General features: G+C 53.1%; 1 protein-coding gene across 3 annotated transcripts in view; it reads right to left on the bottom strand.

The window, feature by feature from the left end:
- The window catches only part of AXIN2 (axin 2), a 47074-nt gene that overhangs the window by 19917 nt on the left and 11054 nt on the right, over positions 1 to 16103 (bottom strand). For 2 of the 3 annotated variants that reach the window (XM_085077351.1, XM_085077353.1), the window contains exon 2: positions 2605 to 3535. In XM_085077351.1, coding sequence (XP_084933477.1) covers positions 2605 to 3428 — 824 coding nt within the window. In that variant the 5' untranslated portion in view covers positions 3429 to 3535. Of the gene's footprint in view, positions 1 to 2604; positions 3536 to 4470; positions 4708 to 16103 lie in introns of those variants that run through there. The other variant, XM_085077352.1, reaches the window with a different exon arrangement.

Raw genomic sequence — 16103 nt, 5'->3', positions numbered from 1 at the left:
TGCAGAGCCCTTCCCAGACACAGCACACTGAGCAGGAATTCCTCAACCCCAACACACACATGAGGGAGGTGTGGTTTGGCCACTCACCAGGAAAGACTTTGTGCGAGCTTCAGCTCCAATCCCAGCCGCGATCCTAAGGGCTGAGTGATGAGAGATAACCCATCCATATGCTCATCAGCTCCCTGCACATGCACGCACAAGTGGCTTCACTAACGGGAGGAACTGAGCAGCATCTCAGCTTGACCTCCCCTCTCTCTGCATTGAGAGCTCTTGGCCCCATGGAGAGCAAAAGCTCCTGGAAATTCAACAGAAGGTGATCAAAGCAAAACGCACTACCTAATGTCCTAGGAGGGTAGATCTGACATGTGAGGAGCAAGCTGCATTAATCCCTGGACAAAAAAAGAAAAGAAAGAGGGGGGAAAAGAAATAAAGAGAAGTAAAAAAAGCCCAGCACTAATCAGGCTAGCAGCCACGGCGCTGTGAGAGCTCTCCTGGACAAGGCACATGTGGGTTTAGCAGGGCCTGCAGCTCTGCTAGAACATACAGCCAAGCCCTTCCAGCTCTGAATCCCAACAAAGGCTCAGAGATAAAAGCATCAAACATCCCCCTCCTGGAAAGGCAGCGAAGGGCAGCAGTTCAAACCAAGTTCTGGAGAACAGCAGATGCTCAGGCAGCAACACTCAGGCACGAGATGAGGATCCCAAAGCCCAAGTCCTGCACAGAGCAGCTGCCAGCACTGCCCCCCTGCAGCCCCCGGCAGGAGGGTCCAGAGGCCACAGGGATGGAGCACATCCCTTCTGTCCCCGTGGTGGCATGGACCTCATCCCTTCCTTCTGTCCCCACGAAGGGAGGGAGCACATCCTTTCCTTCTGTCCCCACACCGGGATGGAGCACATCCTTTCTGTCCCCATCCCAGGATGGAGCACAACCCTTCTGTCCCCATGATGGCATGGACCACATCCCTTCCTTCTGTCCCCCTCCCTTCTGTCCCCACACTAGGATGGAGCACATCCCTGCCTTCTGTCCCCACACAGAGATGGAGCACAACCCTTCTGTCCCCATGGTGGCATGGACCACATCCCTGCCTTCTATCCCCATGCTGGGATGGAGCACATCCCTTCTGTCCCCATCCCTTCTGTCCCCACACTGGGATGGAGCACATCCCTTCTGTTCCCATGGTGGCATGGACCACATCCCTGCCTTCTGTCCCCACACAGGCATGGAGCACATTTCTGTCCCCACCCCGGGATGGAGCACATCCCTTCTGTCCCCACCCCAGCAGCTCCATCCCTGCCGGCAGCAGGACAGCCTCCAGCCCAGGGCAGGGGCACAGAGGCCTCTGGCTCTGGAGCAGCCTCCCGGGCAGGGGGACACTGCCAGCAGCCCGGGGGACACTGCCAGCAGCCCGGGGGACAGCTGGAAGCTCTCCGGGGCAGCAGAGCAGGCGCTCCAGCAAAGGCTCCCCGCGAGAAGCCCGATGCCCTTTGATGTCCATGAATCACAGACACACTCTCCAAATTCCTGTAAACGAGATGTCAAACACTCACCATACCAACCCCCGGCCGGCGGAGCAGAGAGCACATCTGCAGCAGAGCCCTCTCCTCTCAGCCCTGATTCAACAATCCACATTTATGGCAAGGGTGGGGAGAGGAAAGAATACATTTTCAGAGGATTATACAACTCATCATTTGCTCATCGGAGTCTCTCTTTCCCATCCCCCCTTCACTGGGAGATGGCTCCTACTTTCCTCACTCTGACACCGCTGTGCCATCAGCATTTCCAACAAAGAGAAGGGTCTGGCAGTGCCGATGCACCCCAGGGCCAGGGCACAAGGACATCCTGTCACCAGCCCGTGTCCCCACGTCCCTGCCGACACAACCACCTCCTAACGAGTTTAACTCAGAGCTCACATCCAACATGAGAGCACCAAAGACCAACCAGACATCCATTAGTCCACACCTGGAATGCCTCCACCACCCTAAACACTCCGGTTTGAGGTGTCCTCCTGCATGCACTGGCTCAAAGCCACCCTAGATGGCTCTGACATGCCACCAACACCCCACGCCATGGAGAGGCTGCACATCACACACACAGAGTCCAAATAACAGCAGATTCTGCCCAAGTGGCAGAGTTTGATGCAGTCAGTGCACACATTTCCTCTGCCACGACCGCACAATTGCTTCCCACATAACCACCATCGTTAAACACCGGCGGATGGTGGAGTTGGGGAACTGGTAAGTTACATTATTCATGTGTCTCTATGATCCACTCCACTACTGCTCTTAATAGGTCTGAAAGTTGAACCAATAATTAACGTATGTCCGGAGGACATAGTTGCTATGAAGTTTTTGATCTATAAAAGAACTGAAAGAGCCAATAGGGCTTCAGAGCACAGGATCTTGTTTTCTTCTGCAGAGGGGGGAAAAACCCCATGCTCAGACAGCAGCCCACAGATTCCAGTGTCTGGAGTTGTGGGGAAGCATCTGTGCTCCCAGCCCTTCTGGAAGCCCAGCCTCCCCTCATTCCCACCCCAAGAGCCTTCTGAAAAACACTCTCCAAGTCCTTAAAGTTAGAACAAAGCACAGTTTCCAGGGGTTCCCTTACCTGTATCCGTTCTCCATCGTTTCTGTGGCTCTGACATTTGCTGTAACCCTCAACGTCTTGCTGGATAGTCCAACTACCGAAGGCAAGATTTTGTTTTTAAAGTCTGCACAGCTCCATTCCTCTTCTTCATTCAAGGTCGGGAGATAGCCACAGACAACTTTTAAGCTCCCCAGTCCGTTGCTGTTCATGTAAGCAGGATTCTCTCCTCCACTCCGTACATATTCGAGGTATATATCAGAAGTTAAAAACATCTGGTAAGCGTTTTCCTCCATCACAGTCTGAATCTCAGTCTGTGCCTGATCAAACATGATGGAATCTATCTGCTGCTTCTTGATGCTGTCCCTTATGTAGGTCTTGGTGGCAGGTTTGAGCTGCTTGGAGACGATGCTGTTGTTCTCGATGTACCTTTTGTAAATAGCTTTGGCTACTCGCAAAGTTTTGGTATCCTTAAGGTCCATCTGCCTGAAGCCATTGCAGGCAAACCAGAAGTCTAAGGTATCCACACATTTTTCCCTTTCCAGAAAGGTCCGAAAAAGATAGGCACCATCTTGATCTCCCAGGAGGGAATGCAAGGATTTGGTCCATCTGGCCAGAGGGGAGTCAGGGGACGCGCTGCCCTCCGGCTCGCCCAGCCCGTTCTCGTTCCTCCGCGGGGCAGCAGGCACCGGCATGGCCTTGAAGCTTTGGCTTTTGGCGAGGAACGAGCTGGCGAGCGTCGGGCATGGTGCTTCTCCTTCCTCCCCCGGGACAGGGGGTCGGGGGGCGTCTTCCCTGAAGCTGCTGCTGGGGTCGGGGAGGTGGGCGAGGAGCACGGCGCTGCTCATGGCTCCGGAGCTGGCTGGGGAGAGCAGCTCCCAGTTGCTTCAGGAGCTGCCTTGTGCCTCTGCCTGCCTCTGCCTGGAGTCAGCAGGGGATCCTCGGAGCCTCCTCTCTGCAAAGGGGAAAAAAAAAAAAAAAAAAAAGGGGGGGGGAGAAAAAAGGAGTATTGATCTAATCAAAACCAGATCCTCCCAACATCAAAGACAAAAAGTAAACAGGCTTTTCAACTCCTCACAGTCAAAAAAAAAAAAAAAAAAAAAAAAAAAAGGAAGAAAGAAAAGGAGAGAGGGAGGGAGGGAGGGAGGCAGGGCAGAGCAGAGGGAGCGCGGCTCTATCGCCAGCCCGATCGCGACTATCAGCTCCGCTCGGCTGAACTCGCGGCACTTTCAGCGGCCGGGCTGGGGTGTCAGCGCTGCCCCCTGCCCACCGCTCCGCTGGGCTGTCCTGTCCCTGCCCGCTGTCCCTGCCCGCTGTCCCTGCCCCGCATCTGGTTCGCATTTGCCCCTCGCCCCAGCCCCCTCCGCTCCGCTCCGCCTGTCCCCTCCGCACGGCAGGTTTGCGGGATTCTCTGCGGGAACCACAGCGATCCCCCTTCCTTCCAAAAAACCCCCCGGGGGGACAGGAGAGGCGGCCGTACCTGGGGCATCCCGGCCGAGCCCCCCGCAGCCCGGCCCGGCCAAGGGGCGCTGCACGGAAGGGGGTCGGAGGGAGCAGCCCCCAACCCGCGGGCTTCCCGGCGTGCCAAATAATAATAATAATAATAAAAACCTGCTCCAGAAATGGCGACGGGCTGGGAGGAGGGAGGTCGGAGCTGAGCTGGGGGGGAGGAAAGGGGGAAAAAGTCCGGAGCGACTTGGCGGCTGCGAGCCGCGGGCAGCAGCGAGCCGGGCGGCGGGCAGCGCGGAGCCTCCGCGCCCGCGGAGGGCGGCAGCGCGGCCAGCCCCGAAAATAAATGGAAAAAAATTGAAGAAAATACTTGAAAGGAAAAGCAAAATCCGTACTGGAAGGAGCAGCAGCGGCGCCGCCGCCCCCGAAGTTGGCACTCACCGCCGAGCCGGAGCTCGCTGCGCGCCCGCGGCCCCGCCGCTCCCCGCCGGCAGCGCGCAGCCCGCACCCGCTCCCCCCGCCGGCCTTCCTCCTCCTCCTCCTCGCCTTCCTCCTCCTCCTCCTCTCCTCCCCGGCGGTGCAACCGCATCGGAGAGCATCGGGAGAGAGGGGGGTAAAGGGGAGGGGGGGCTGCGAGGGAAGGAGCCCACTGCGATCCGCGCCTCCCTCCTCTCCCTCCCTCCGCCGGTTATTTATTTTATTTATTTTAAATACAAAAGCGCAGGTCCCGCCCCCCCGTCCCTCCGCCCCCCGCCCCGGGCTCCCCCCGCAGCATCAAAGCGCAGCCCGCCGGAGCGGTCCTGCCAGGGCGGTAGCGCACCGGGAAAAAAAAATAAAAAGGAAAAAAAAAAGAAAAAGAGGCAGAAACAGGCCCCAAAGAATTTTAAAAATTAACAAGAGGAAGAGGGAGAAGCGGCGGAGCAGCCCTGCCCGGCCCGGGGCTCTTCTCCCGGAGTATCCCGGTGCGGGGCTGCGCGGGGCGGATGGAGCGCGGCGGGGCGGCGGCAGGGCTGCGAACATCCGCGCCGGGCAGCAAAATACAATTATCCCATTTTTTTGGGGCAGGATTCATTTTTTGCGCCCTTCTCGCGGCATCCCGCAGCGGCTACAGAGTTGCCAGGACCTTATCAAAGGGAAGCGATCGCGGCCGCCGCTCCGCCGCCTTAAAGGCGCCGCGCCGCTTTTCCTGCGCCGCCCCGCGCATCCCCGCGCAGCCCCCCGGATCCCCCCGGCCCTTCCCCAGCCCACCGCACCGCCGCCGGGCGGGGGCTGCTCCCCGGCGTTAAAAACTTTGGGAAAAGTTTCCATGTTGGGGAGAAAACAGGGCGGGTCCCCCTATTTTATATATATATACACATATACATATATATATATATGTATATATATATATACACACATATATACACACACACATATATGCATATACATATACACACACATATATACAAATACGTATACATATATGTGTATATATATATATATAAAAATAATCCGCGGGCCTGTTTTTGCTCTGCCGGCTAATTAAACAATCCCTGATTGCAATAGAACTGGCACAGCAGCCAAAGCCCGGCTGCAGTTGTGTTCCCATCTCCCGCCCCAGCTGTTAAATATTAACCAGGCACGGAATGGAGGGTTTGGAACTTCACACAAAAGGTTTTAATTAGGGGTTGGCCCCCAAACCTGCCCTCCAGATCCAAGGAGCTCCTCAGCCTGCTCCGAGGCTGGACCTGGGGGCTCCACAGTCCCCCCAGCAGGAGCTGCCCCTCTGTCCAGAGCCCACCTTGGTCCAGCTTGCCTTCATTTTTATCATTATTATCGAATCACAGACTGGTTTGGGTCAGAAGGCAACTTAAAGATCATTTCATTCCACCCCCAGCCATGGCAGGGACACCTTCCACTGTCCCAGGCTGCTCCAAGCCCTGTCCAACCTGGCCTTGGACACTGCCAGGGATCCAGGGATAGCCACAGATTCTCTGGGCAACCTGTGCCAGGGTTTGCCAGCCTCACAGGGAAGAATTCCTTCCTAATAATCAGTGCAATTCTGCCCTCTGTCCATGTGCAGCCATTGCCCCTTGTCCATCACTCCAGGCAGGGCAGGTGGCAAAGCCTTTGGCAAAAGAAATGGCATTTTCCACCTTTGCTGTGCCTGAACATCATCACAGCACCTCCTGGCAAATGCAACACTCCAGAGCTGCCCATTGCAGGCAGCAAGATCCCCTGCCCTGCACACAGAAAAGGGAAACCCCAAGGGGACACCGAGGCACCCCAGGGAAGCTCCAGCGCTGGTCCCAGGGGCTTGACCTGATCCTAAATGTGAGTTCAGCAACCTGGATCACAACCACAGACCTGTCCCTGTCCCTGTCCTGCACAGCTGCTGGCAGAGCTGTTGGTTGCAGCATCCCTAAATGCAGAGCTTGCATTCCCCCCATGGCACAGAGCTGCTGCTCCTCCAGCTCCAGGCTCTCTGCAGCAGAACAAACCCCAAACACCCCAAGAGGCCGAGTGTCATGGTGACCCTGGATGTGACATCCTCTGAAACCACGATTTTGTCACCCATGCAATGGCTGAATCCATCACAGAGCTGACAGTGCCTGGCCTGGGCAAGCTGGGCTAATAACGAAATAACATGTGGGGGAATTTGTTGTTGCTGCCCAATGACACATTTTCCAGGCCTCGGAATGGCCACCACTGGGCATGGAAAGCAAATGTCCTGCCAAACCCACGGGCTGAACAGCAAAAGCCCTTTCTAGGCACAACAAGCAGCCATGAATTATTAGAATTATTAATATTTTTTCTGCTCATAACACCAAATATCAACATGCAGCTGTGCCAGATGCTACTGAGCCATGCAAAATGGTCCTTCTCTGGGAGAATGAATAGCCTGTGTCCCCTGGGCTCCTTGGGATGGTGACAGTGGTGTCACCTCCAGCCCAGGACCTCCAGCCACCAGGAGGTGACTTGACCACCTCTTTCTTCTTACAACTTTCTTCGAAACAATGTTGGATAAAAACCTCTCTGAGTCCCATTTCCTGCTCCAGCACAGAAAATGAAGCCATTATGATGGAGGCTGAGAACCTCAGGCTCGTTCCCTTTGGAAGAAAACCTCATTAAGCCTCATTCATTCCATTTCATAAAAACGTCATTTCACCCACTGGTTCTCTCCAAATCCCGTTGTGCAAGAGCACAGCCCTGCTCCAGTCCCCTGGGAGAGCAACCCAAAAACTCAGCCAGGGCCTGACTTCCCCAAATCACCACAGACTGCACGTGCAGAAGAGCAGCCCACCCAAACACCTCCAGCTCCCCATCCTCCTCATGCCAGCCAGAAAGGGACATTCTGGGGACAAAACGAGAGCCCCTGGGGCCGTGGCTTTGAGGGGAAAAGCCCACGGGGCAGCCTGTCCTGCCCAGAGCAGCAGTGGCCTCGTTCATGTGCTGCATGTCCAGTCAGGGAGTCTATTTTCTCCTCCTGCCAACAGGGAAGAGTCACGTAGTGCCTGGATTTGAAAGCAATCCGCTGAACTAGGCAGGCGGTGGCAGGTACAGGAAGGTCTTCCAGAGTTTTCTTCATCTTTATCAGCTTCTGGAAGTCCTTGTTCGCAGATCTACAGGGAATCTCTGTGTTCAGGTAGCAGCTGCAGTCATCAAGAAAGCAGAGTATCTTTGAATTTCCTTCTGATTTTCCAGTCTAAACTTGAATCTGAATTCCCAGGTTGAACGGAGGGGGAAATTAACTATTTATATTTTGTTTGTTAGCCCTTCTGCATGTGAGATAAAAACCTCAGTTAAATGAGGGAGAAAACGACTGCAAAAAGCTGTTTAAAGCAGTGTCCTCCAGCCGTGCTCAGCCCTCCTGGTGCCCAGCAAAGGGCAGACACAGCCTGTCCCCTCCTCTCTGGCTGCTGCTGCTGTCATGTTCACAGGCAGCAAAGAAGCTTGAAGTCAGATTGTGGCACCAAAAAGGAATAATTTTAGATTAAAAGAATCAGTTCACAGTGAAGCTACACAATAAAAGAGAAATTAATTTTTTTTTTCCCCTGCGAGCTTTTTTTAGAGCAGGTAGTAAAAGAAAAAAGGGAAAGAAAAAGGCAGAGGGGGCATTAAGGCCTGGAATTCTCTGGGAGCATTGCAGATGTGGCACTGCACACTCCCTGGGCTCATGCTGGCTGCTCCCAGCTGACCTGGCTGCTGCTCTGCCCACCAGGCAGGAGTTCTGCTGCACAAGAGATGACTGTGGCTCCAGGTTGTTGTCTTCCTGCAGAACAGCAGCTCAGACACAGCAGGGTGAAGGCTCTGAGGCTGTGCTGCTCAGCCCTGGGAGGGCTCTGGGCAGGTGACAGGGGAGCAGCAGCTCCCTCAGATCAGATCAGATCAGATCAAATCAAATAATCAAATCAAATCCAGCAGCCCCAGCACATCACAGCAACACCCACGCTGTGCTTGTCAGGAGCCACAAGTCCTAAACAGAGGGCAAAGTCAGAGTCCTTCACTGAGCACAGGGAGACACTGGGGGCCAGGGAAGTGCCTTCCTCATGGAGAACCCCAAAAAACCCAAGAGAAGCCCCCAGAGCCTGTCCAGCCCCCAGCGTCAGCCAGAGCACAGTGCTGCTGCTGCCTTGCCCTGACCTTGCTGATGCACCTCCAAAGTGCTTCCTCTGCTGAAACCATGGCAAGATCCAAGAATCCCAGACTGATTTGGGTTGGGAGGGACCTTAAAACTCATCCAGTGCCACCCCAGCCATGGCAGGGACACCTTGCACTGTGCCAGGTTGCTCCAAGCCCATCCAGCCTGGCCTTGGGCACTGCCAGGAGATCACAAGGACATTGATGGAAGGTAAGGAGGAAACAGCAAACAGCAAAGCTCCCTCTGAGCTCCCTGTGCTCCATGCACAGCCCTCCCCAGCCCCCACTGGGGGCCAAATCCCCTCCAAGACCCCTCCAACCTCTCCCCTATCCCTATCTGCTCCCCACTCCATCCCTGCTCCTGCCCTTCCCTGGCCAAGCAGCAGGAGGACAAAACCCTATTTAATTTTCCCACCTTGGCAATTTAGACCCGAAGCCAGAGTGGGCCAGGGGCTCATCCTCTAAAAACCCCTTTGCCAGCAGGAAAACCCCCCTGTGGTAGGCACAGCCAGGGAGGACCCACGGAGGGCAGGAGCCAAGCTCAGGAGAGTGGCTGACGTCACCCTCTGTCACCAGGCTGGTGGCCACGATGATAAGGAGATCAAAGGCTTGGGAATATTTCAACACAAGTGCTGGGAACAGCCCTGATCAAAATAAGAGGAAGGCCCTGTGTACAGAAGACATGAGAGGTTTGCAACCCACATGTGGACCTTTGAAGCTATTCTCTCTCTTTTTTTTTTTAATAAACTAGTTGAACATCATTAGTTGAAGAGGTGTGAGCCTGATGGGCTGTGTAATCTCCCAACAGACTGCAGGCACAGGGTATTATCCACACATGGACATGGCTTTCTAGTGGAGGGAAAGAAGCACTGCCAGAGATACCCACAAACAGGACAAGAAAACACACAATTAGTTTTCCAGGATTTGAAGTTCATTTCATAAACCGACACACTTTTGTCACCGAGCATCGCCAGATAAGTCTGATACATTTTCTCTCCTATAATCCCTTTAACATTTCCATTCCCCCCTACAGACTGTGCTCCTTGATGCTTTGTGCAGTGCACTCCCTGCTATCTGCACATGCTTGCCCAGATTTTGCAGACTTGAAAGGAGCATCGTATCAGCATTACCCATTCCAGGAGAGCTGATAAAACACACAGCAGCTCCTTGCTATCTATTAACATTTCTGAACTCCTTCCATCACCTGCACGGAGCAGGGATTGAAGGGAGGGTGGGGGCAAAAGGGGTAACTGAGGAAGTTGGTTGTGTATTTAGGACCAACTTCCCATGACTTATTTTTTCCACAGCCCCTTCCTCACCATGCTCAAAGGAGGGATTGCTTTCTCTGCCACCTTCTTGTCTGGGTAACGAGGACAGCAAGGTTCCCCAAGCCTGGAAATGTTCAGGCTTCATGCTTTCAGCTTGAAAAGGACTGGGAGCAGCCTGGTCTGGTGGAAAGTGTCCATGTACATGGCCCTTGAAGGCAACATTTAAATCCCAGTGAATTGTTTTAGTCAAATAGGGATTTTGGGATGGGAAATTGGGCACTGCAGTGGCTTGCAGGATGAACCCATAAAGCCATGGCAGCAGGAGGAACACAGGGAGGTGACAGCAACATCAGGGCCAGCAGGAGGAGATTCCATCCAGCTTTTTTCATGGAAACACCAACACTCTCTCCAGGCATGCTCAGGGAAACCTTTCTGGGCTCCCAAAGGCTCTGGATGCTCTGGAGGAGCACACAGCCACTTTGGGATCCACTTGGGGCTGATGGTCTCCTGGCCTGACTGCAGAGGAAGGGAACTAGATGATGTGTTACCAGCCTGAACTGATGTGATTTGATTCTGCAATTCAATCCGGTTTGTTTTCTGGCTGTGTAAAAATGGCTCCTTGAAAACCCAACTAAGTATGAAGTGCACTCCCTGCAAATCTCAGCGAGGGGAGGAAATCCAAATGTTTTGAGTTTAACTATTAAACATAGTTTCCAGCTAGTGTGCTCAGAATTTGAAATTAAACAAATGAAAGAAACATGTTTCAATGGTTTTATGTAGGCAATAATGTCATTAACAGGAAATAAAGAAATTGGGCTTTGCAGCTGCAGCATGAAGTTTAACCCTTGCCGTGCCTGCTGAGCTGGCACAGCCCATCCCCACCCCTGCCTGCTGCTGGGGATCCCAAAAAAACTTCCTGGACCCGAAAATCCTGATCCACAGAGCCCTTCGAGCAGGATGGTAATGGAAAAAGCAGGAGGAGAGACAACGGGTAGGAGGGAACAGGCTTTCCTGACTAGTGGAAAACTTTCAGATCATAAAGTCAAATAAAACTTTTCACTTCCAGGGGAAAAAAACAACCAAAAACCCCAAGCCCTTTGTGCATGGTTATTTTTAGGTGTGCTGTCAAAGCTGAGAACCCTAAAATTCTACCTGCTTTGGTGAGTTTCTGCCTGTCCATTCAATTCTGAGCATTAAGGACAGTGAAGGGTGTGAGATTGCAGCCCCTGGTGCTGTCAGGATGCCTCTCCCAGGCTGGACCAGTCCTGAGCCCCAAAGAAACATTAATTCTCTGAAGGATGCCTGGATTTCCAGGTGTGAAATGCAGGCTTTGCATGGAGAAAGCCTCACCTCCCACATCCCCAGAGCTCCAGGTCACCCTCTGAGCACCTCTGTGCAATTCTTGGTGCCATTTCATCTAAAATCACATTGCACTGCTCCCCCTTCTCCCAGTTTATCTACATTTTTTTTTAGTAGATCACATCTTCCTCTGCCAAAGCCCTATTGATTGGATGAAAAGGTGTTTTCTCCCACTGTGGGAACCTCCACCATAATCCTTAAATAATTAATATTGGCAGCTTTGTTTCCCTGTTTCATTAGAAGGAAGGAAACTTGGTGAGTGTGAGGTTGGTCTCTCTCTTCACTAGACCCAAAACTGGCTGCTTGGACAAACATTTCATTAATGATATTTTCTTCTCTTTAGCAGAAATCATCATGCAGGGGGAGAGATCACCAAAATAATAATTTTAATGTTTTCTCCTTTTGCTTTCTAATCCTTTTATAGAAGCCTGGAAAGTGCTCACCCAGTATCCTTTCTCCCCATAGGAAACTGGGGGGACAGAGAACCTCATATGCCTGAAACTCAGCAGAAACTGAAGAGTTATTAGACACCATCCCCATTTCTGCATCTCCAGTCCTAAACCAGCTTCTGGGCTTTCCCTTAGAACACCTTTTTGTTTTGCTTTGTTTTTAATATTTGAAAACAAATCTAACTCGAGTCTCCTGTTACCCTGAGAGCATATTCCAGGCCATTTCACATCACAGCTGACACTTCTCTCCCCTCCTTTTTTAGCAGCATTCACAAGTTTCTGGATAATCACTTCCCCAGCACTCCATCCCTCCAAGAGCCCTTCCAGTTCACAGGACTGAGCAGCAAACCCACCCCAGGAGGCTCCTCTGGCACTGAAGCAGTTCTTACCTCGCTGCTATTGCACTGGAAAAGGTCAGCACATCCCCTGCACACCACTCATCAAAAACTGCCCATCAGAGATGCAGATCACTCGTTAATGGTGCTGCAGTGGCAGCTCCTGGCAGGGCTGGTGACAGTGGCAGGAAGCACTGAGGGGAGCACGAGGCTGCTGTCACCTCCTGAGTCCCGCTGCTGCTTCCTGAGACAAGTTTGGGTTGTAATGGGGACACTTCCACCTGGGGAAAGCCCTAACAACTCCTAGAAAGCAGTAAAAGCTGAAATCCTGAAAGAAGGAAAAGCTGTGGGCAACACAGGCTGGCTGCAGGACACCTGTGCTGCTGTGGGGTTCCACACCTCCCAAAACACAGTTCTGAGGGCTGTCAGGGGTGCATTTAGGGTCTGCTCACCTCTGTGCATGGGATGGAAATCAGAGCTTCCCCCAAGCCCCTTGGAAGCTGGAGGGAGAGAATTCCCCTCGTCTTAAATCAGGGATGAAGGGGTTTGCTTGCAAATGGAAACTAAAACTTTGGGAATCATGGAAAGAAAACTTGGCCTGCAATCCCCATGCCATGCCTGGCTGCTTCAATTAGCTAAGAGCAGGATTAATTAGCCAGGATGCATCTCCCCCCCTGCAGCCCATTGGGATGATGATCAGCTCCCAGGCAAACCAGGCACCTCCTGCTCCATGGCCTGGGGATGGCACTGGATGGGCAGCAGCTCCCCTGGGCAGAGGGAGAAACCAACTGGCCACAGGGCAGCGATTTCTGAGCTCCTTTTGGGCAGATCCAGGTCTGCAGGGCTTGCCTTGGGCATCTGTGACATGTTCAGGGCTGAGTGCCATTCACCTGCCCTGCCTGTGCCACTGAGAGTGGACTGAATGGAAGAAATGCTGGAGTAGCTGATTATTCTCCCAGCCCTAAGTTTAGACAATAAAGTGAGGTGAATTCCATGGATTGAAGCAATACACCGTTGTCCTTGCATTACACAGGCACAGACCCAGCCCCAGCACAGAGAGAGCAGCTTCTGTTAAACTGATTTCAGTTCGTGGAGAATGTCATATCACAGCAGCTCAAAACAGAGTTATTTTATACATTTCCACGGGCTCAGACATGTTGCCATCTGCTCTTGCAGGGAGCAGGGACAGTGAGGCTCTGCTGTGACACACCTGACACCAGCCAGCACTGGCAATGGGCATCTGTCACTCGTGGCTCCAAGAGGTGACAAAACCCGTGGCTCAGAGAGCTGGGTTGGTCACCTTCAGGCTGACTGAACCCACTGTGCTCCAGCTGGGATGGCTCTGCACCTCCAGACTGCAGCACTGGGAGTTCAGAGCTGTCCCAGGAGGATCACCCTGCATCCCTGGCAGTGTCCAAGGCCAGGCTGGACAGAGCCTGCAGCACCCTGGGACAGTGGAAATGTCCCTGCCATGGCAGGGGTGGGACAGGATGATCTTTAAGGTCCTCCCAACCAAACCATTCCATGGTTCTGTGAGCACTGGAGCAGCTGCAGCCACTGTTAGACAGCCTGGAGTCCAACCAGCCCTTTGTCCTGCAGAGCACTAAAATAATAACCAACACTGCCATTGCACACATGCAAATCAGGAGGAAAGCATTGCACCACTATAAAACCTGCTGAGCACCAGTCAGAAAAAAAAAAAATTCCAAGTAATTTTTCATCTCTGGATGACTCTAGGGAGGCTGGAGCTGCTGAGGAGGTTCTCCCTGAGCCCTGAGCTGCACAGAGCCTGGGCAGCAGCTCAAGTGGCAGCAGCCCCTGTGCAGAGGGGAGCAGGGATGTGGTTTTTGGCAGCAGGGCCAGCCTGCTTCCTCGGGCCACCCCCTTCATTGTGAATGCTTCAGGCATTAGCTCAGGGAACTCACCCGGCTCAAAATAACCCTTCCCGCACAGCAAATAGACAAAGAAAATGGCTATTTATAGGCGGGATCAATTGCCGGGCTGATTCACCGGGTGGCCCCCGGGGTGGCTGCTCTGGGATCAGCACAGGGAGCTGGGCAGCTGCACCAGCAAACCCAGCCCGGAGTGACCATGGGCACACCCCTGGCATGGGGACACACCCCTGGCATGGGGACACCCCCCTGGGGACACCCCTGGCATGGGGACACACCCCTGGCATGGGCACACCCCTGGCATGGGGACACCCCTGGCATGGGGACACACCCCCTGGCATGGGACACACTGACCCCCACTTGGCTGTAAAACACCTCAACAGCCACAGATCACCTTTTTTCCTGTGATTATCAGGGGCTGGAGATCAGATCACTGTGGGTGTTATGATTTTCATTTTGGTCTCTGTGTCTTCAGTTTGTAAATATATTTTTTTAGTTTAGCCTCACCTGGCTGCCCTCCCAGCTGAGTCAGGGCTGTTCCTCTATGTGCTGTTTCCAAATTCTTGGGTTTAAATGCCACAGAAAGCCAAAGGGCCAGCTCCAAATGCCCAAACAGGAACAGAGGATCAGCCAAACAGTTTGATAAAACTCAGGGAGAATGATCATCATCCTCATCTGCCTCAGTAGACAAGTTTAGATATGGATAAAGACAGTTGGAATAATATAGATGCATTTTTCCCCCTTGTTGTTTTCTGTTTTGACTTCTTTGGGATCATTCAAAGGGAGGTTCAGGCTTTGATCTTCTCTATTGGCAATATTTTCTTCATCTAGGTTTTTATAGTTTGAGAAGAGATGTTACATGCTTGCAAGAGAGACTATCAATATGATGTGGGCTCGAACAAAAAACCTGGTGTCAGGTTCTCCATTTGGAGTGTTACCTCAAGCTTTGAAGTTTGTAATGATTCAAAAGCATCTAGAGCTGCTACAAATGTTAATAAAATTAAAGCCATCTGAAAGTGAGGCTTGCATGTGCCTTTGAAAGTAGGTCTGTGATCAGTTATTACCCTCAATTACCTTGTTGTCCACTCTTTTAGCTCGAGGTTAAACTCTTAACACTTCGCTTTGAAGTGGTTATCCTTTTATCTATGACCGGACTGAGGAATTTGAGGGCAATAATCAATGAGAGCTTCATAAGAATAAAGGGGAGACAAGGCAAGGAGAAGAGGTGTGAATGTGTCCTTTACGGCTGGCTGGGGGTTCGGGGGCCTGGGGGACAGCGAGCTGTGCCAGGAGCCTTGGGGAGGGAAAGGGGAAAAGGAAACAAAGGGAAAAATGAGGGGAAAAAAGGGGGAACGAAAGGAAAAAAAGAGGAGCCCCAGCAACTTCCAAATCACTGCTAAAAATAAAGCAAAAGCAGCAACCCCGGGTGGGGCTGGGCGTGGGGAGCACAGCGAGGTGAAACCTCATCAAAGGCGTGGAGAGATGGATTAGAGGATTGGTTTAATCACGGCTTTGATGTGCAGCGTGGCACCTCAGCTCGGCACGGCACGGGGGACACGGGACAGGGATGGGACAGGGATGGGACAGGGATGGGACAGGGATGGGATATGGGATGGGACACGGGATAGGTGCCCTGCTCTGGGGACAGGACATGGGATAAGTGCCCTGCTCTGCAGACCCTCCCCAGCCCCAGCAATGTCCCCACCCCAAAGCAAGGTGTCCCCAGCCAGGCACTGTCACCAGGCAATGCCCAGCAGGACACGGCAATTCCTTCTCAGGAAGGATGATCCCATCCCAGGTGGGATGGAATCCAGGAATCCTTCCTGCCCTTCCTGGCAGCAGCAGCATCTCTGCCCCTGCAGGGTCACCCAGAAGGTCCTTGGCCACCCCTTGCCAACACCACCCCAAAGCCACCGCGGCATGTCCCTTCTTGGAGGAAGGGAAGGAGGCTCAGAGCATCCACCTGGCTGCTGTGTCCTGCTCCTGCTGTCCTGCTCCTGCCACCGAGGCTGCTGGTGACATCCCTGTCACCCTGCCTGGACTCCACCGAGTGCCCCAGCGCTGTCCCCACACAGCCACAGCCAACCTGAGCTCTCACCATCCGGGGAAAAAGCCAGAGCAACACCCCAGCCAGCTCTCTTCCTTTCATTT

Source organism: Lichenostomus cassidix, chromosome 18, assembly GCF_008360975.1.
Source record: "Lichenostomus cassidix isolate B80296 chromosome 18, HeHo_3.0, whole genome shotgun sequence".
NCBI lineage: Eukaryota > Metazoa > Chordata > Aves > Passeriformes > Meliphagidae > Lichenostomus > Lichenostomus cassidix.
Note: the sequence above shows the minus strand (reverse complement) of the source record. Positions and strands in the feature narration are given on the sequence as shown.